Source organism: Pleurodeles waltl, chromosome 11, assembly GCF_031143425.1.
Source record: "Pleurodeles waltl isolate 20211129_DDA chromosome 11, aPleWal1.hap1.20221129, whole genome shotgun sequence".
Classification (NCBI taxonomy): Eukaryota; Metazoa; Chordata; class Amphibia; order Caudata; family Salamandridae; genus Pleurodeles; species Pleurodeles waltl.
Window position 1 is genome coordinate 96640289 of NC_090450.1, and position 21734 is coordinate 96662022.

General features: G+C 43.2%; 1 protein-coding gene across 1 annotated transcript in view; it reads right to left on the reverse strand.

Moving 5' to 3' along the window:
* Nucleotides 1-5608: 5608 nt before the first annotated feature.
* The window catches only part of LOC138265069 (multiple epidermal growth factor-like domains protein 6), a 768694-nt gene continuing 752568 nt past the window's right edge, over nucleotides 5609-21734 (reverse strand). Inside the window, exons 27-31 of the mRNA XM_069212617.1 lie at nucleotides 19740-19868; nucleotides 15285-15413; nucleotides 12307-12435; nucleotides 7302-7430; nucleotides 5609-5757 (exon numbers count right to left, since the gene is read on the reverse strand). Of these exons, the coding sequence (XP_069068718.1) occupies nucleotides 5609-5757; nucleotides 7302-7430; nucleotides 12307-12435; nucleotides 15285-15413; nucleotides 19740-19868 (665 nt within the window). The remainder of the gene's footprint in view (nucleotides 5758-7301; nucleotides 7431-12306; nucleotides 12436-15284; nucleotides 15414-19739; nucleotides 19869-21734) is intronic.

Genomic DNA, 21734 nt, shown 5'->3' on the forward strand with positions numbered 1-21734 from the left:
AGGAAGTCCATCAGATCCGAAGTTTTATTACGGGCCGTCTCTCGAATGGCTCCCTTAGTCTCCCCAATAGTGAGTTGAGCACCCAGTGTATCTCAATCTGCTAATGGTAATTTAGGCAGGTTTGTCCTATCTAGGTATTTGATCAGTGTTGCCCCAGGTGGGGCCGCAGGAGCTGTGTAAAGATCAGCCTAAAAATCTCAAAAAGCATTGTTAATGTCCAGCTGTGTAAAGACCAAGTCCTGCGTTTGAGCGCATATACTAAGTATCAGGGTCGGGGCATGCGGGAGCGTATAAGGTGGGCTAATAAGGCGCCGGATCTGTCAGCTTTGGTGTGTGTGTCCGTTGGACATGTGTGTTATAGTCTATTAATTTCAGATGTTCCGAACATAGTAACAATACCCATTTAATGTAGGAGTCTGGTATCCCATAATAGGTAAATATGTCGAGCATAAATTCCCAGCTCAATGTGTCAAATACGTGACGTATATCGAAAGATAAGCAGCCGGCGTGTAGATACTGCACACGGGTGCTGTCCATTACATGAAAGGGACGACGAATATTCAAAGATGTGTTGCGCCATGGCACAAAGCCAATCTGATCTGAATTCAATAGATGTGGCAGATGAGGGAGCAGGAGTCTCACCAGAATTTTACTCAGAATTTTATACTCAGTGTTTAAGAGGGACAGTGGTCTGTAAGAGTTTAATTCAAGGAGGGGCTTGCCGGGTTTCAACAACGATGTAACAATGGCTTGTCACATTGTAGGGGGTAAGCATCCCACTCCTGGGGACTCTGCATATAATTTTTCTAACTGGGGAGCTAATGTGTGCACATAAGTTTCGTAGAACTCAACGGGAAGTCCATCAGATCCGAAGTTGTATTACGGGCCGTCTCTCGAATGGCTCCCTTAGTCTACCCAGTAGTGAGTTGAGCACCCAGTGTATCTCAATCTGCTAATGGTAATTTAGATAGGTTTGTCCTATCTAGGTATTTGATCAGTGTTGCCCCAGGTGGGGCCGCAGGAGCTGTGTAAAGATCAGCCTAAAAATCTCAAAAAGCATTGTTAATGTCCAGCTGTGTAGAGACCAAGTCCTGCGTTTGAACACATATACTAAGTATCAGGGTCGGGGCATGGGGGAGCGTATAAGGTAGGCTAATAAGGCGCCGGATCTGTCAGCTTTGGTGTGTGTGTCCGTTGGACATGTGTGTTATAGTCTATTAATTTCAGATGTTCCGAACATAGTAACAATACCCATTTAATGTAGGAGTCTGGTATCCCATAATAGGTAAATATGTCGAGCATAAATTCCCAGCTCAATGTGTCAAATACGTGACGTATATCGAAAGATAAGCAGCCGGCGTGTAGATACTGCACACGGGTGCTGTCCATTACATGAAAGGGACGACGAATATTCAAAGATGTGTTGCGCCATGGCACAAAGCCAATCTGATCTGAATTCAATAGATGTGGCAGATGAGGGAGCAGGAGTCTCACCAGAATTTTACTCAGAATTTTATACTCAGTGTTTAAGAGGGACAGTGGTCTGTAAGAGTTTAATTCAAGGAGGGGCTTGCCGGGTTTCAACAACGATGTAACAATGGCTTGTCACATTGTAGGGGGTAAGCATCCCACTCCTGGGGACTCTGCATATAATTTTTCTAACTGGGGAGCTAATGTGTGCACATAAGTTTCGTAGAACTCAACGGGAAGTCCATCAGATCCGAAGTTGTATTACGGGCCGTCTCTCGAATGGCTCCCTTAGTCTACCCAGTAGTGAGTTGAGCACCCAGTGTATCTCAATCTGCTAATGGTAATTTAGATAGGTTTGTCCTATCTAGGTATTTGATCAGTGTTGCCCCAGGTGGGGCCGCAGGAGCTGTGTAAAGATCAGCCTAAAAATCTCAAAAAGCATTGTTAATGTCCAGCTGTGTAGAGACCAAGTCCTGCGTTTGAACACATATGCTAAGTATCAGGGTCGGGACATGGGGGAGCGTATAAGGTAGGCTAATAAGGCGCCGGATCTGTCAGCTTTGGTGTGTGTGTCCGTTGGACATGTGTGTTATAGTCTATTAATTTCAGATGTTCCAGTCCTTCTGAGTGTGCCACCCTCACCTCCTGCAGTACCATCGGATCTACCTCCCTCCTGATCACCGCCTGTGGTTCCATTTTGGTACATTTTATTTTCAGCTTTCTTAAGAGTGGCCAAAGCTGCATTCCAAGCACCCACCAGTGTGCCAGTAGGGAAACCACGGATCACTACTTTGAAAGCCTCCGACTCATGCAGTAGCGATGTAGCTGTTCCTGTGTTATAATAAAAAATAATTATTTATAGTTTGTGCCAATGAGTCTCTAAAGGGGTATCCTCCAAGTAGGTGGGATGCAGCCTCCATGTGGGTATGTGTGTTGGTATTTTACCCCACTGCAATGTCAACTATAGGGGTTATGATCAGACAGTGACTTTGCAAGGTAGGTTGTATGCACCACTTCAGGCAGGAGTGGCGGGGTACACAAGATTCTATCAATTCGTGTATGTAGCCTGTGCAGGTATGAGTAAAAGGAGTATTCCTGGAGTCCCACATTTCGGGCATGCCAAGCATCCACTAGTGACCAACCAGACACCCACTGCTGTAGAGATGCCTCTTGGGGTAATGCTGCCGCACCAGATAAAGGAGGATGGGAGCGATCAAGAGTAATATCTAGAATCACATTGAAATCTCCCCCCAACAGCCATGGGCATTGCTGCCAGTCAGTAAGGTTAGGTATGCCCTGTAGGCTTCCTGATCCGTATTAGGTGCATATATACAGCCTACTACTAAAGATTCCCCATCCAATGTGCCCCTCACAAGAACATATCTGCCCTGTGTGTTTATGCACACCTCTGGTGCCATAAAGGGAACTCCCGTCTTAAGCCATATTGCACCTCCCCGGGCATAACCTGAGTAAGATGTTTGAAAGAGTTGACCTCTTCACCTCCTCTGTAACTGTTATGCTTCGGGTGTCAGGAGATCTGTCTCCTGCAGAAAGACTATCTGCGTCTGTCTCCTAAGCAATTGCGCTAGTATTCTATGCCTCTTGTACAATGTGTCCAATCCCATTATATTCCAGGTCAAGGTCTGGTAGGAGGTCACATTAGACGGCATAACATGGTGTACAGTGTCCCATTAATGTAATAAAATCCACGTACAGCCCCGTGCCCATTCCCTTTTTCAGTAGCATCTGCTTCTTGCCTTAAACATATAACACTTATCGGTCCAGTGCAGTGTGGCCTTTTAACAAAATTTGATATGTAACAACAACATCTTGTACAACAAACATCTAGTGCCTATGCACATTCGGGGGTCGTGATCCAACATTTACGTTTGCAAGCTACATTCCTCAGGAAGCTGCCCAGGCCAAGCCCCGAACCAACCAACACAGTGAGCACCAGCCCATGCGCCCAATATCGTGTGAACTTTTCTACCTAAAGGAGAGTGGTATACTGCTATGGATTACAGGGCCACCAAAACACTCCCCTTGCATCTCATTAACGGGGAATGTCTGTAGAACCAGTTCGGGAACTGTGACAGTATTTAGCTTGAGTCCATCTTGGAGTTAAAGATCTCAATCCAGCTGAGGAGTGATAAAGGGGTAGAGGGCGAGGCTACCCACGGAATCAGAGTCAGTACCTCCATCTTGTGACATGCTGGAGCCCTCTCAATCAGCATGGGCACGAAGCTGTGAGGCAGATCTAAGCGCCTCCACACGGCCAATCAGGGCTTGCTGTGAAGAGGGTGCTATGCCACAGGCCCCCCCCAGGTCATCATCTGGGTGAGGGTGATGGCACCTCCTCTGGGGCTGTGGGGGATTCCAGCTCCCGTCCTCTCGCCTGTAAAGATTCAGAAAGGTCCAGTCCAGCCATTCCTGCATAGCTTCTGAAGGTTAAATAAATACCTCATGTCTTGTTGAATATCAACGCATAAGTGAGCCCAGCCTTTCTCAGGTCTTGCTTAACAGCCTGGAAGGAAGCACGCCTCAGTTGAACCAACAGTGTTTAGTCCAGGAATAGTGAGACCTTTACATTCTTTACTAGAATTGGGTACTTCTCCAGGGCAGCACTGAGCAGTGCATCACCATCTCTATAATTAATTTTTTTTGCCACTATGGGTCTGGGTGGCGCTCCAGGGTTTGGCTTTTTGGTTGGAGCCCGATGTGCTCTTTCAACCACAAATATATCCGATAGGCCCTCCAGTGCTACCACTGTTCTGAGCCAGTCTTCTATATATTGTGTTGACGATTGGCCCTCTGTCCCCTCCAGCACACCCAAGATATGGATATTGTTTCTGTGAGTGCGTCCTTCAGCATCTTCTGCCCGCGTGTGGAGCAGCTCAACCTCCTGAGTCGGATTAATTTTTATGGTATGAACTTCATTAGCGGGTTCCAAAACAGAGAGAGTAGTTTCACTTGTATTGACCCTGTCTGCTAGTTTACGATGTTTGTCTTTGATGAATGATATGTGGGTGGTGAGTACTCCCATCCACTGCTCAATGGCGAGGTATGACCGGATTTCTTGCAGGGTGAGATCTATCTTGTCCTGGGGTGGGGCATCATCAGTGGGTGGCACACAGGACATGGAGACTCAGGATGAGGAGTCCTTTGAAGGCAGGGAGACGGAGAGCGCCTGGGACTGTCTGCTTCAAACTTTGTTTTTGGTCTCCCCATGACAGTTTATGGTCAGGCCTGTGAAGTGTTCAGTAGCGAGTGTATCAGTAAGAGAGAGACGACGCAACCCCCTCCGTTACCTCGCACTTCAGTTTGTGAATTCTATCATCCAACCCTGGGTTCTATAACCGCCACATTGTACTTCTCCACCTGGGGCATCCATTCACACAACTTCGGGGGGGGGGTGCAGCTTTGATGCGTAATCCTGTGGACTGTGCCACATTTACTGGAGCCCGATAGGGGAACCCTCAGGCAGTCTCACCAGGTCAATTGCTGAATAACTATCCGGTGTATCATGCCAACATGGAGCGCTTACCTCCTGCTAGAGTTTGCCCAGCCTCAGTGGGTCAGTGTGGGTCACTCTGTTCTCTTTCCACTCCCGGAGCAACCTCACCTACAGCAGATCTCACCAGATAATTTGTTCTGCGGGCACAGGCCGATGGGTCCGCATTGTTCAGTCAGGTGTGTCCGTTTCTGCAGTCAACCATCACCGGTCCCTGCGGCTTCAGCTGTTTGTTCCTTTCAGCCAGATCGCATCCCCCACACAATGCCTCCAGTCACATCTAAAATGGCCGCCGGACCTTGCGGCCCCCGTCCCCCAGGACTCACAAACTGCATCTGCATCTCGATCCGGGCCCAGCAACAGGAGCAACAGAAGCCCACACAAACGAGGGAAGGGAGACCAATCATGTCTCTTTTTTGTTTTTGGGGGGGCTGCCTCACACCCCACAGAGGCGGGCCTCTGGGCCTCTCACGGTATTCCGGCCCACCTGCTCCCACTCACCTCGCGGCTCTGGCATATGTGAAACACAGGCTCTTCCCTGGCGGGGTCCGGCGTCTACTGGGGAGCCACAGGGACTATATACCTCCTGACAGCCCTGACAGCAGTCCTCTCACGTTGGCCCTAAACTTAATCTTCATCCGCAAGGGCCTCCATCTCTGCTGCACACAGCCCAGGCCGCATCACGCTCATCAGTAATGCTGCAGCTCGGGCATTATTTTCAAGTTCCAGGCGGCCTCCAACTCTCCTCTGCTCACCCGGCTCGCAGTGTGGCGGCACTGGCGGGGTCAGAGATATGAATATGCGATTATTTTATGGTAATTGCCCGGGAGCCTCACCGTTGCACTTCCGCCATCTTGGGTGGTTAGCCACACCCCCACCATGATCATTTCTTAACAATAGGGCTCAACCTACTTTTAAATGAATGGGAGAGATATTGAGAATTCACCTTCACAAATGTTTTTGCACAGCTGCTTTGAACTTAGGCAAGTAAACCATTTGTATTATTAGCCACAGTGTCATTACTTCAAATCACTGCATCTTTGAGCAGTAACATTTCATAGATAATACTGCAACAGCTTCTGCTTATTGTGAGGGAAATAACCTTATGGAGGGCACAATTTTACAAAGGTTTTTGCACATAAAAGCTCAATTTAGCAGCACAAAATTGTGACGACACAATCCTGTCTTGATTCAGGGAATGAAGGTTGGTGGAATTTTGCGCTTTTAATTAGGATTTGTAAATACAGCAATTAGGACTGCAAGCTAAAGTACCTGTAACCACTAACTAAAGTTAGGTGTGGATGTGTGGCATTCCTGGGTCATCCTTGCAACAACAACCCCAACAAACAAGAACATAAGTAGATAGTCACAGAGTCATTGTATGCAGTATATGGCCCTAGGTATCACTTTGTACATATAATCCTGACCGTGGTTGGACTAAGGGTTTTTTAAGGGTGGTTATCGGGGGCACTCTCATAGCTAACAAAGATGTACAGAAAGGGGTTCTCTCAGGGGCAAATCCTATAACTTACATCTAAATGTGCAAGAAACAATTTTCTTACATAGCTAGATGGAAATTCCTACATGGTTGAAATACTGCATGTGTAAATGCTAAGCATGTGTGTCTTAAGTGAGGAGCATTCGCAGGGCTCTTTGTGAATCCCTAAAAAGACAACAATCTGCTCCAGTGTAAAGATAATTCTACAAACACTCTCCTCTTTTGTTACTCAGCTTTGTGAGAGCAAATACTGGTTCACTGTCAGTGTAATGCACATCTCTGAGCTTTCTATTATGTCATCGCCACATTTTATACTTTCATCAGACAGTATTTTTCAGGAAACGTTTTAGCAGATATTAACCGTATGATCGTTGAAAGGACAAGTTACATTTTTATAGTTTTTTAAACTCTTTTTATTGGTTAAAGATATTTGTTAATGGTAGAATTATCATTAAAGCATGTAAATTCTAATGGATCCAACATGAGCTGTATAATTCACCTGCTTATGACTATAAAAGAAGATGTCATTGTATAGAAGGAAACATTACTTACTTGTAGATTTAGGGCCTGATTTAGATCCTGGCAGAGTAGGTTACTTCATCACAAACATGATGGACATCCCACCTGCCGTATTACAATCCCATTATATGCTATGGGGATCGTGGTACGGCTGACGGGATATCTGTCACTTTTATAACAGAGTATTCCCTTTGCCACAATGGAAATCTGGCCCTTAGTTCTCTATCATGGACATCTTCCATGGATATTCTTAAATAAAGTGTATAGGACAAGTGTGAGGGTGACATCAGCCTGTATATTTACCTTCTGTGCAAGTTGGTCCCATCCATTTAAAAGGACATGTGCACCTTCCATTGTGTGGACTGCAGTAAGATGTCTTTGAACATTGACATCTCAGGGAGCAATTAGGGCCATAATGATTGGATCCACATTCTGTGGGTAAAATCACATCATAATATTACTTCATTTTTGCATCAACTCAACCACGTATATTGAGAAGAATTCCATTAAAACTTGAAGTTAACGTTCAATTTGAAGGGTTTAACTAACTGTCAGCAAATGTGTTCGAATTTTTTTTTACAAAATATTGTGATGTTCCTAAATAGCAGACTAAATACTTAAGGCATCATTACATTGAACAAAAGAAAAAAGAAAAAATGAAAACCAAGAGGCTCTCAAAGCGTACCATCAAAAGAATAGAAAGTAGGGCTCAAAGACTCAATTCTTGAAGGCATCTCAACATCACCATGCAGACAATGCTTCCTTTTAACTGTGCATGGTTACGGGCTAAATGTTGTTTGAGCACTTCAGCTGAACCGGGACTCAATGTTTCAGGTTGGTGGGTTACTGTGTACTGTGCGTTGGCTTGTGACATTACTTATACATGGTCTGTAGTTGGGGTGCAGGTAGTAGACAGTTTGTCCACTTGTTGTGTTGACTGCACATGTTTCTCCCTACCAGATATTTTCAATATGTTATATTAACATAGCAAACTTCTTTTTTGTTATTCCAGTACTGTTGCCTCATTGCACTGGCGACCAGACTGTGCATAGCTTTATTTTGAAATACTATTTGGATTGACTTGTCCTTATGAGAGTCAAGACTATTTACGACTGCAGCTTGTTTTACTTTTGACTGCTCGAGTTTTTTTTAGCTTTGTTATTATCTTACAACGTTTTCAAACAGTCAAAGAAATATGGATGCCACATTAGCCTTCTTCAGGAAAGACATTAGCTATGCCTCTTATATCCTTTTTACGGGGCTTCAATGTTAATTTTAATACGCATATTGATATGGGTTTAGCTGACTGTTTTAACTCCTTTTTTACGTAATTTAGATGGGACTTATCATGGTACTGGTGCTTTTTTGAATCCTGACCTTATTTCCTTTACACACATGATTACTGGCGGATGAGGGTATGTTGCAGCAGTTATTTTCTCCTACACTGCTTTTTTGTTTTTGATTCTGATCACTCATGACCTAATACACCTTAATAAACTTCACTTTCTCAATTGCAGGCCTTAATTAGGTTCCTGACTTGGGTTGTTGGACACAGATATTGTCTATACATTTAAGGAGCATTATAGTCCATCTTTTTATGGTAGGTATGGCATTTTTTGGTGGGTTGCCTACTGTTTTATGGACTGGGAATTTTACTTTGTGTTATAGTCCCCTTGCTTAATGCTTATTTTGCATTTCATGGTTACATGCTCACATTTCTGGCCATTTGGTTCACCCAAGTATTTAAGATTGGACCCTTTTTTACTTACCATTAGGTCAGTTTACCCTCATTAATTTTTACCCTTCACATACTTTTCTTCTGCATATCTTATTCACATGGGTTTTTGCACATCTCAAGTGTTTTCTATAATGATAATTTGCCATACACCATTTGTTTTGGTTTCACTGTGTCTGCATGGTGGTGTTGAGATGCCTTCAAGAATTTAGGGCCTGATCATGAGTTTGGCGGGCGGAGGAGGCCTGAACACGGCCGGCCCTATTAGGAGTTCACCGCAGGGCCGGTGGGCGGAAACTCTGCAGTGAACAGGGCCTTAACATTGTAGCCAGCTCCTAATGGAGCCGGCTGCAATGTGGCCATGCGGTGGGTGCAGCAGCACCTGTTGCTCATTCCACTGCCCGTAATTCGGGAAGTGGACTGCATGACTTGGCTCGGCATGGGCCCCCCCGAGTCTTCTATTTCATCAGCCTTTCCATGGCAATGTAAGCCACCATGGAAAGGCTGGCAGATGGGGACTCGTGACCCCCAGGGCTGCACTGCCCTGGTGGATTATAACCGCCAGGACCACCAGGACTGTCGGGACTGCCAGGCTGCAGGCTGGTGGCAGGCTGGCGGTGTCGGTGGTTGGACCGTGGCAGCTACTCCACGGTCATAATGTTGCGGTCGGACCGCCACTTTGATCCGGACATGTCAGAATGAGGCCCTTAATCTTTGAGCAATACTTTTTTCTCTCTTCACTGTACCTTTGAGATCCTCTAGTTTTTCCTTTTTTGTTTTTTATTTTGCATCTAGGTAATTAACACATATTTTTTCAAAGGGTGCATGTTTTGAGGTTGATCCCTGTCATCTTCTATAGCTTACAGTGTACAATGTTTGTTATATACTCTTACAGCCTTGAAAATATCACAGATTTGACGAAACGCGTGTTAGCCCTTGTGGAAATAATCTATAAATTTGGAAGAACTGGTAGGGCTGAACCCAAGAAAAGGATTTAGACTTCATCTGGTGGCTACATATCCTTACTATATGGAATCAGGGATTTTTATTTGGACTGGTTGTTTAGAGTGCATTTGGTATCGTTTGTGTTCATACAGACCCAACAACACCATTGACTGTTGTGCCTTTTGTAGTAAGGCTGCCATACCGATACACACCTTGTGGTCGGTTTTCCTCTTGCTGCATTCTACGTTGCCTATATGATAGGAGGTGCAATTGCAATACCACTAATATAGTATTTTAAGATTTGCCATCATTACATATTCAGGGATAAATTCAGATCCCTCTGCAAATGCAGGATCACAATTACAAGTTGTGTGATCATACCCCTAGAGTTTTCCCTTGATACATTTTTGAGGTGTAAAGGCTTGAAATAAAGGTAATGAATTTGGTGTGTTAAGCCTCATTTGGGAGTGCAAAATTCGAAACAGGAAATGTTTTCCATATGTGCTAAATGCCTCACCCAGTGTACTTTTATTTATAAGATGTGGTAAATAGCTTCCCCTAGTTTACATAACTTGTAATGAGGGCCTTGGTGCATGCATGCCATCATTTTACAAGTGGAAATTGGGAGATTTTGAAAGAAAATCAATAAAATCCATTTTCCCCATTGACATTCATTCAAATAGATGCAATATTAGGTGGCTGGCAGGTAAAACAAAGTCAGTTTTTGCTTCAAATTACTGAGTCTTCTGCCCGAACGAGGCCTGTTGTGTGTTATATTGCATGCCAAAAGCACAGTGTTTTGGGTGTAGGGTTTTTATTTATTTTAATTCAATAACTCTGAAAAATATAACATGCTGTTGACACATCAGAGACAGTAAATCAATAAAATGACATATATTAATGGAATAGAAACGTAATGAAATTATTAAGATTTCATTGACCCCAGTGCCGCTTTAACACTTTTTCAGCCACCTTAACTAAATCCGAACTGTAAATCATATGTATTTCTTAAGATCTTCTTTGGGGAAACAGTTTGAGAACAGGCCACAACATAAAAAATGTGATTGAATTAATTATCTCAAACTGTATTTTGTTTTGAAGGTATTTGAACACTTAAATGGAACTTGGAAGTGAAAACACCGTAGTTTATGAGTTTATAGTCATGATTATTCACAAAATGTGAATTTAAACCTGTAAGGATTTACTTGCACATGGAAACTTAAAGTGAGGAATAATTTAGTGTGCGAACAAATCAGTTCACAGGGGCACATTGTGGGTAATCCATGGCGGGGACACTTGCCTAAGTGGATGTACACCCTAAAACTTGCACTGTTCTGGATTTAGAATTTAGAAAAGTGTAGTACTAGGCTTCGTAAAATCAGAAATGGTCTACTTTTAGTGGCAGGAGTAAGTCGCTCTCCACTGTGGGAATACAGGGGTTACTCCTCCAAATCAAAGAGGAAGGGGATTCTCAGGGGAAAAAAAACCCTTGTGAAAAAAACTAAAAAAATGAACAAGCAGAAATGTGTCTGCTTGCTATATCAACATATGCATAAATCTAAACCTGGTAAATTGACACACGTGTAAATACTGGTTCATGTGAGTATACTGGCAAAGCTTCAACAGTCACAGTGACACAGTACCTCAGAAATACTATTATAATTATTTAAAAATTACAAAAAGTCAGGCATTTATTTCCAACACAAGTTTTAGCCTATTCGCAGACGCGGCCCGTCCTTAAGGGCGGAGGGGCCACCCCCCCCACCTTTTCCCCCTCATGAAGAATGCCGGTCAGGCTGAACAAAGGTCAGCTTTACAGACACTCTTCATGTTCAGGTCAGGCAGCCAGGAGCGAGACATGCGTGATTTGCGCAGACTCCTGGCTGCCTGAGCTGAACTTTGCTGGGCTGAAGAGGTCACAGCTCCTATGGACGTGACCTCCTCAGCTCAGCAAAGGAGCCTCGAGGCCCTCCCCCGGGTGACGAGGAAACAGTCACCCATTGACTTTGACCTGGGCACTTCAGGTTTAAGTCCTGAAGCGCCAGGGCGAGTGCCAATCAGTGACACCTTGTCACAGAGTGGGGTGAGATCAGCAGTCTCACTGACTCCATCCCACTCTGTGACGAGGCTGGGACTGCTGCCTTTCCTCATTGGCTGACCTAAGGTCAGCCAGTGAGGGAAGGCTGCAGTCCCAACCCTCCTGGGCCCTACGAGGCTGAAGGTAAGTGTGTGTGTGATCTTTTTAAATGAATGTTTGGTGCATGTGTGTATGTTTGAATGTTGATGAGTGTTGTTAATGGATATGCGTGCGTGCGTGTGTGTGAAAGTGTGAGTGTGCTTCCTGCCCTCCCTCCTGTGTTACTCAGTTGCTCAATCAATTGATTTTGAATCTCATGCTCCTGCCTCCATGCATATTCAGAAGCCTTCCAAACACTATGTGATATGAAACTTTACTCTCAAGGATGGGTTAAAAATAAACATTAAACTCATATGTTTAGCACGGTGTGCTGGTGTTAACAATCTCCCCAGGGCTGTGGCCACTGTGTGTGAAACATTTTAATTCAATAAACCGAATGTTATTAATATACCATGCCTCAAGCAAATCACAAAAGAATGTCACAATCTTACCAACTTCGCATTTGTCTCCAGTCCAACCAGGAGGGCACAAACACTTTCCCGTTATATGGTGACAGTGAGCTGCTTTTTCACAGTTGCAGGGATTCTTACATTTTTCTCCAAACATTCCAAAATCGCAAACTAATAAAAATGAGAAATATTAAATGATAACAAGATCAGCCAAATGGAATTTCAGAGACAGTGTAAATAACATGGAGTGCAAATAAATGTATTAGGTATATCTACATGCTATCAATTGAGTTCACAAGTGCCTGAGTTTGGATTACATAATGGACATTAGCTAGAGATTGTGAACAGGGTAATCCACCACATTGTGGAAGAGTACCTTGTGCCAGACACACAATATCAGTGATGGGAGGAGTGGTTGCAAACAGTCTAAATCACCTGCAACCAGTCTGGATAGCACTCCAATCCATCGTTGTTCCCTCATTGTCACAGAAGACAGAGGCCCACCTTATGTAAATTAGGACTGATCCCGCTCTTCATGGGAACAGTCATTCACAAACTTCCAGGTAAGGCCATTGCCAAAAAGGAGCACAAGTAATTCAGGAGTGATTTCAGCCTTGTTAAGCCCCATCAGTGAGCTATAGCTTGGTGTGGATCCTGTGTCACAGTGTGGGTGGGACCCACATCTGAGCATACCCTTGGCGCTGAGGGCATTACATCAAACACGCAAAAGGTGATGGATGGAATTCTTGTAACTAGTTGAAATCACTGGCAATCATTCTGGGTTCCAACTCCTGTGTGTTGTAGTTCCTTGCCCATCAAGCTCATAGTTTCTTACTCGTTTTAGATTTGGTGGAACAGCCACGTTTTTATCAGGGGACCCTCCTCTGGCTGTGTCAATGGAGACCTTTGACTGATGGCCGAAATGACAATGGTCCTGAGCATTTTGTCAAAGTTCCTCCCACTGTCCTCCCTATTTAAAACAGATCTTCCAATACATGTTTTCTGTTTCGAATCACCAAGGAAAGCCTGGTGGCCATGAGCAGAAAACAAAACATGACCCCAACATGTTGGGAGAAGTCTTATACCATGGCGGGGACATTTCATTTGCTTTCTTTAAAAAAACAATCTCTCAATTTGGAAATGTGTTTTTTGAAAAAAAAAAAAAAGCTCAAGACACAAGATCTCTGCCAGCCTGGTATTTAACTCTAGAAATTGTAGACTATACTGTAGCTGAGCAATGGAGAACATCACTACGCTGCATTGGAAGAATGGAGTACAGCCTGTACAAGACTAAATAAGTGCCAAAGTTTGTTGGATGCAAGATCTAATGCACAGACCAGGGTATCTTTCTTTTGTCTTACACACTCCACTATTACTGAAACAACTCAAAGGCAACATCTGTAAAAAACACATATATGGCTCATATAAGGCCTCATTACATCCCTGGCGGTCTTGTTTTGGCGATTGTAACGCCAATATGCTGGCAGTACAATTTGCCGTATTATGACTGCGGTTGCATCGCGGGGACCGCCCGTTTCCCACCATCGTTGTCCCGGCGGTTATAATCCACCAGGGCAGCGCTGCTGGCAGCGCTGCCCTGGGGATTATGACTCCCCTTCCCGCCAGCCTGTCCATGGTGGTAGAGATCGCCATGGAAAGGCTGGCGGGAAGGGGAGTCGCGGGGCCCCTGGGGGCCCATGCACTGCCCATGCCAGTGCAGGGGCCCCCAGTCACAGCCCCACCCTGCTTTTCACTGTCTGCTGTGCAGACAGTGAAAATCGTGACGGGTGCAACTGCACCCGTCGCACGGCCGCAACACCACCGGCTCCATTAGGAGCCGGCTCCAATGCTACAGCCGACATGTCCGCCGGCCCAGCAGGAATGCTGTAATGAGGCCGTTGGGATTGCGGCCGCATAGGCAGCCGCTCGGCGGTCCAACCTTGGCGGGCGGCGGAGTGCCCTAACAAGTTTGATTAAGGGTCTTTCTCTCCAGTCCAAAAGTGGGAATGTCCAGATCTTTGCTGCATCCATGACTATGAACACAAGATCAGCAGCCACATTCATCACCAGAAAAAACAATATAAAACCATGCAAAGGTCAATACATTTTGCAACGACATCTAGAATTTACCGTCAGCTCCCCTCGCTAAAGGCAGAGCAGGGGTAGCTTAGCACAGAACCCATAGACCACATTTGTACTTTAAACAGTTTTACCATGAAGTGGGGCTTTTTCCTTGAGGCAATTTATTCTGCCATGGTGGGGGCCTGCGCAGTGAAAAACTCTGACAGCCACTCTATCATTCCTATGCAACATGGTGGGTTTGTGTCAACGAAGACAGATAATATAAATGTACAATGAAGATGGGGGTACATGGTACAAGAGATCATGATGAACTAGCATTTTTGATAGATTCTCAGAGATACTTGCAGGACTGTTGTTAGAAGAACACTAAATTTTACATGTATGCCTTCAAGAAGGTGGTGTAAAAAACTTGAGATGGCGAGGTGTCACCAAAAGAGGTGATGGGCATGCCTGCCTAACTTTGGCAGAAGGTTCAAAAGCATTTTGACCAACCAGTGGCCATCTCAATACTGGAGGTGTTTAAGGCTATGCTATCAGGTCCTCCTGCCTTCGAACACCTAACAACAAAAATGGAGGACTACCTGGATGGCAGGGCATTTTCCTCCATTTTCTTTTATTGGTCCATTAGCACCATCATCTAAATCATGCCCTATCAGTATCATTCTGTTCACCACAACACTCCAAAATAACTTACCAAACTTTTCATTTAACTGTCACAACTTTATTATAGCACAAGTAGGTATGCATTCAAATTCTATTCTATAGTATTATAACTTCCCTACAGGGACTTGAAGTATAGAAGCGGGGAGAGGGGTGCTTTACCACCCTCAAAATAACCATACTGGAGTCCTGAAAGTGACTGAGTGTTAAAGGTGACTTTAAATTCTGTTCTATCCTGTATAACTCTGCATAAAACATACTTGCTGCTTCTTACAAACCTTTTTCACAATGGCTGCCATGGTAGCCTGTATCACAGATGCATTGTCCAGTAATTGCATTACAGCTTGCTCCGTTTTTACAATCGCATAAATGAGCGCAGTTTGGCCCATAAAATCCAGGAGGACACCCTGTAAATGGAAATGGTAATTAGAACTTAAGTTCAGTACTGGCTCACAATTTTTTAATTTGCAAACTTTAAAAAGTGTGGTCTCATGAGTTCTCCCATTGTACCTGCAGCCGTATTAAAGACAGTGCCACAGGGGTCAGGACAGTGGCATAACAAAACTTGAGGGGGGTCCCTGCAAAGTACATGGAGGGGTGCCACCCTGATCCAGTCAGGAGCTCTCAGACCAGTGGCCATCCGCACATGCACAGTGTACTCTGCTGAGGAGGGGCTTCTAGAGCTCAGGGGCACCTCCACACAGTGGGGTCTGTAGGGGCTAAAGTTACGCCACTGGGTCAGGGGTACAGTAGAGATTTGACACCATTTTTTGCACTGCTGACATTGATGCAAGTACAAGGGGGTGTACCCTCAGGGGCAACCTCCGCCACTGCACCCATGCCATACTACAAATATGGGCATAGTGGCAAACAGGCTACATGGCGGCACACTGATTGTGCACCACATTTGATGTATAATGCAATCAATGCACCCCCCAAATGGCATCCATGGTACGGGTCTATGAAGGTTTAGGTTCCTAAACCAAATATTTCCCTCCATGCATGGGCAGTCAGAGACAGCACCGACCCGTGATAGAGTCCGTCTGCACTGAAAGACAGACCAGCGGATTCAGTGCTACACTGTCCCCAGGTGTACAAGTGAACTTGTACCTGCACTAAGAACTGCACAGTTTTTATGCCACATGGCACAATATCCCAAGACATGCCTGATGTAGGCAGGGACAATGTGCCTCCATAAGGCATTGCAACTTTTTTAACATATCGAAGTATTCACTGAGTCTTAGGTCCATATTTATACTTTTTTAGCGCCACATTTGTGTCGTTTTTTGATGCAAAATCGGCGCAAACGTACAAAATACAATTGTATTTTGTAAGTTGATGCCACTTTTGCATAAAAAAATGGCACAAATGCGGCGCTAAAAAAGTGTAAATATGGGCCTTAGTGTGAAGTTAGGCAATCAGGTACGTTGGTAGCTCGACCCTGGATAACTTCTCCTCTGTCCCAAATGACACATTTAAGTGGGCCATCATGACATCACATATAGCACCATAACAAGGCAGAGCATCAGGACAAACTGAAAACTGCACATATCAGACAACACAGATTGCTGCACATCTCCCTCCTTTAACTAGACAAATAAAAAAGGGTGTATACTTTCCTCCAAAACAACATATCGTAAGTCAAAACAACCATTCAAACTAAGCCATCTCTAACAATAATCATTCAGTTAACCATCTCCAAAAACCTCTGTACAACAATCTAACCTTGCAAAGAGATCTGTAACTCACAAGGAACGTCTAACTATTTACCTTCTGAAGAGAATAGTTTGAGTTGTGGTATATTATTTTTGGTGCAAGGTGTTTGAAAATGTAATGTAAAAAACAGAATGCATACACCAAGGTCCTTGTTACTGAAACAGAAGCAGTGTTTTGCTATGGCATTGATAATAGTAGGTCACTGTTTGGTGGTACCTTCAGATCATTTCTGAAAACACTGATTAGTCGTGCTTGATGTCATTCATTGGGCACGAGGGAGGGAGAAAATTACAATACAAGTAGCAAATAAGTTATACAAATGGTTTCCGGTGCTGATATTCCATTTGAGTCTCAGGAGAAGACATCATCATGCCTTTGGACAATATAAGAGGTGTGGAAACACTTTGACACAGTTTGAAGAATTCATAAGTTTATCAGTTGAACCTACTAATTTGCTGCTGATTCTTATCTGTGACATTAAAATTGTTATTGTCCTGTTTCAGGCATTTTTTAATGAGTCTGTTCTTTTTGGTAGTTTACCCTCAAATAGTGATATCTTCCTTCAGTCTACTTCACTTCATTCTAACATAGGTATTAGTTTTGTGTGTCTGAAAACTTCACTCTATATTTGAATATATATAGTTAGTTGATGTTTTGTTGGGTGTTTTTTGGTCCTGCTCATTCTGCAGTGTCTTGCCAGATCTTTGCTTTCCCTACTTGTTTTTGTTGGTGTTTATGACTGTGCACTTTTCCCCTATTAACTAGTGGCAAAATGCTTGTCTCTCTATTTTAAAATATGGTAAAATTAGCCTATAACTGATAGGTACATTGATTTTAGTAGTATATGGTTCTACAAGTAACCAGGGCCTGTAAATTAAATTCTACTAGTGGGCTGCAGCACTCATTGTGCCATCCACTAAGGCAGCCTTTTAAAACATGGCTCAGGGTTGCCACTGCAGCCTGTAGTGAAGCTTTGAAATGTTATTTTGACCTGCCAAGGTTGCAAGGTATTTAAATAGTAAGACTTGTGTATAAGTTTTACATGTCCTAATAGTGGAAAACTCCTAACTTCATTGTTTCACTGTTGCAAGACCTCTCTCCCATGGGTGAAAACTTGGTTAACTTAGTACGTTTAGTAAGTGGCAGATTCAGATTGGGATCAGATAGAAGAATGATGTTTACAATGAGATGAACTGTAATCTAATATACTCTTTTAAGGTAAAGTCAGAATGTAAGTTACTATTCTGAAAATGCCACTTTAAGAAAGTTGGCACTTTTCTGCCAAAACCACTTGTGCCTTTATGCAGGTGTCCTACATCACATGATTATGAATGAATCGCCTGTTGTGTGTTGTGTAGTCCTTCCAGAAATTGAGACAAAGGAAGCCTAAGGAGTGATGGGAGGGATTTCCTGGCAGGATGGCTGGAGAGGAGCTGTATCCTGCCCTGATTACATTTCAAAGGGTCCTGCCTGCAGAACACACAAAGGAACCTGACACCAGGCCTGACCTTCCCCTTGTCACCCTAGATAATTTAGAGCCAAGGCTTGAGAAGGGGGAAGAACTGACCAGAATCAGTTTGGGGGAAGGTTAGGGAATTCTGCCCACAAAGGCTGGACCCCAGGCAGAAAAATAGAACCTTAAGAATATCTTCTCAGACCTTTCCTACACCTCTGAAAGATTCAGAGAATGGCTGCCCAGCTACCAGAAGAACTGCCCTGCTGCTTTAAGGCCTGCCTTGCTGTCTGAGAAAGGAAGATTAAATGTGCTTGCCTCAATTCCAGCTACCAAGAGCGATGCTAAATATCTGTTGGCTGACCTCCTGTTTGAGGTAAAGGGACACAAAAATCTTATAGAAGCCTGCACTTCAACAGCAAACATGACCATCACCAACTGGACCTGCCTAAGCCATCTGCCCAGCCATCCAAACAGGCTGGATTGAGTCCTGATCCCCAAAAGGTGTCCCTCGATCCTGGACACTTGGCTGGCATCCGATTTTGATCATTTTGGTGTCATTTTATTAATTAAAAACTACTCTATTTTAATAAATTAGTTGAGATCCTTCTTGTGTTGTGTTTTTACTGCTGTTTGAGTGCTGCACAAATACTTTACAAATTGTCTCTAAGTTAAGCCTGACTGCTTTGTGCCAAGCTACCAGAGGGTTAATGATATGTTTATTTAGTTAACATTTGAGTGGTGCTTCTACCCCTCTCAACTAATAAACAGGGTTTTTACCACCATGTAATTTTAGTTGTTCTTCTTTGGTCATAAAATACTTTAGTCCATTTTAAATGCAAACATGCCAAACATGCCCAAGGCAGCCTCTAATTGTTTGATAGGGAAACTTAAATCAGGTTTGCTGCAGAATCTTGAATAAGAAAAAAAGTAATTCCCTGAATGTGAGTAGTAGAAGGATACAGGTTGGCAATCAAGAGGATGGTAAAGAAACTGTGCTCCAGAGAAAGGCAAACACAAGATGAGAACGGAGAGAAGCAAGAAACCCAGCAAACGGCATCATTGGCTAGACCAAAGCCCACAGTAAATATTGATATTGCTCACTAAAAGCTGTCTGTGAATGAGACCTAAAAGTAAATGCTGGGATGTTGTGAATCACATACCAATAATGCCTTCTACTACTCCTTGTGAAATGAGTAAATAACTTAGAATACAGTCTCACTTCTTGTGATAAAGATTTATAAAATGGGAAAGTAAACCATTTTCATATGTCATACATGGAGGGCTCATGTTTCCCAAGTCCATCTGTGAGTATGTTGTCCAACCCAGGTTTTTAATTTGCATTCCAGGACTTGTAGTCCTGATATTATCGGGAATGAAGAGAAGTTCAAGTTCCGGAATGCAAACCAAAAAACCATGGGAGTGGGTGAATCATACATGGATTTTTGAAACTCTAGAGCTCTACATACAAAAAATATATAAGGGGTAAGGTGAATTATGGTCCTATAATGCTATTCTGGGGTTCTGATGACATTTAGAAACCTCTTCTTAGCCTTAAGCTTACTGTGTTCGCAGGAGTGTCCATAATACCCTTGTGGACATCTGCAGCAGCCAGTAACTCTATCGCAGGTCCCATTGTTCAGACAGGAACACAGTAAATGGCAATTAGCGCCATAATGGCCAGGGGCACACTCTGCAAATACAGAAATGACATTGTTAATCCTTCTTTTTGTGAAACATTTAGATTAAACATAAGTAACATCATAGACAAACCACACATGCCCTGATATAGAGTTTGAAGTTAGTGGATTGAAAATGCAGCCATTTCTGTGCCACTATGGTCATATTTATCGGAGTCTGTATTGAAAACAGTATACAAAGGCACCTTTATCTTATTAGCATTGAAGGAATGATAAAAGGAGATTTTGTGTAAAATCTTGTTTAGAAGATCACTGACTTAAGTGGCTGAAATAATATTTTTAATGTGCTCAGCTAATGAACCATTTGACTCCTATGCTGCCAGCCTCCACGACCGATAGGTGCCTTTGCAATATTTTTACATTATAAATAAATCCTCTTTCTGCTGTTTGCTTCTTACTTCCAAATGACTATGTTATTCTCCATCTGTAATGTATGTTCATTGTCCATTTTCTCATTTGATAAGAAATGCTAGGGCTCTGATATATCAGGGACGTAGCTATTAATGGTGCAGCAGATGCAGTGACACCAGGGCCCAGGGCCATTAGCAGCCAAACCAGGTGAAGGGCCCATTTTCTTGCATTGGGGTCCCTGGCACCCTTGCCATGCCACTGTGAGAAGTACTATTTTTTCTACACCGAGCCTTTTCGTCCCAACTTGCTATTATCCACCTAAATAAATCAAACAAACCTTGTGGTTTTTAATGTATGAAGTTCATCACTTTGGAAGAACTGGAAGGCATTGGCCCTCAAAGTGTTGTCACCTCCTTACGATCAGTTGAATATCTTATTGAACTCAATTGAATTATTCAGTGTTTAGTTTACTTCTACTATTATACGCTGCAATGAACTTCTATGTCCTAAGTAGAACCATACAATCTGACGAATATAGGTAGTACATTTCAAAATTGCATGCTGATGAATACATAGGATATACTTGAAGAACCTATTTGCTTGCTTTAGAGTGTCTGTCCCTGGGTATTTGGATTATCTTAGACACCGTAAAATTGCGTGATAAGGCTAAAGATCTTTAAAAAAATGTTTTGTTTCACCCATTTAGATTTATGCACTTTTACTTTGAACTTACTCATACAATGTTACAAGGGTTGTATGATAGCTTGTGGTGTGCTCTTTAGATTTATGCACTTTTACTTTGAACTTACTCATACAATGTTACAAGGGTGGTATGATAGCTTGTGGTGTGCTCTTTATGCACTTTTACTGTGAACTTACTCGTACAATGTTACAAGGGTTGTATGATAGCTTGTGGTGTGCTCTTTAGATTTATGCGCTTTTGCTTTGAACTTACTCGTACGATGTTACAAGGGTTGTATGATAGCTTGTGTTGTGCTCTTTAGATTTATGCACTCTTACTTTGAACGTACTCATACAATGTTACAAGGGTTGTATGATAGCTTGTGGTGTGCTCTTTTGATTTATGCACTTTTACTTTGAACTTACTCATACAATGTTACAAGGGTTGTATGATAGCTTGTGGTGTGCTCTTTAGATGTATGCACTTTTACTTTGAACTTACTCATAAAATGTTACAAGGGTTGTATGATAGCTTGTGGTGTGCTCTTTAGATTTATGCACTTTTACTTTGAACTTACTCATAGAATGTTACAAGGGTTGTATGATAGCTTGTGGTGTGCTCTTTATGCACTTTTACTTTGAACTTACTCATACAATGTTACAAGGGTTGTATGATAGCTTGTTGTGTGCTCTTTAGATTTATGCGCTTTTACTTTGAACTTACTCGTACAATGTTACAAGGGTTGTATGATAGCTTGTGGTGTGCTCTTTAAATTTATGCGCTTTTACTTTGAACTTACTTGTACAATGTTACAAGGGTTGTATGA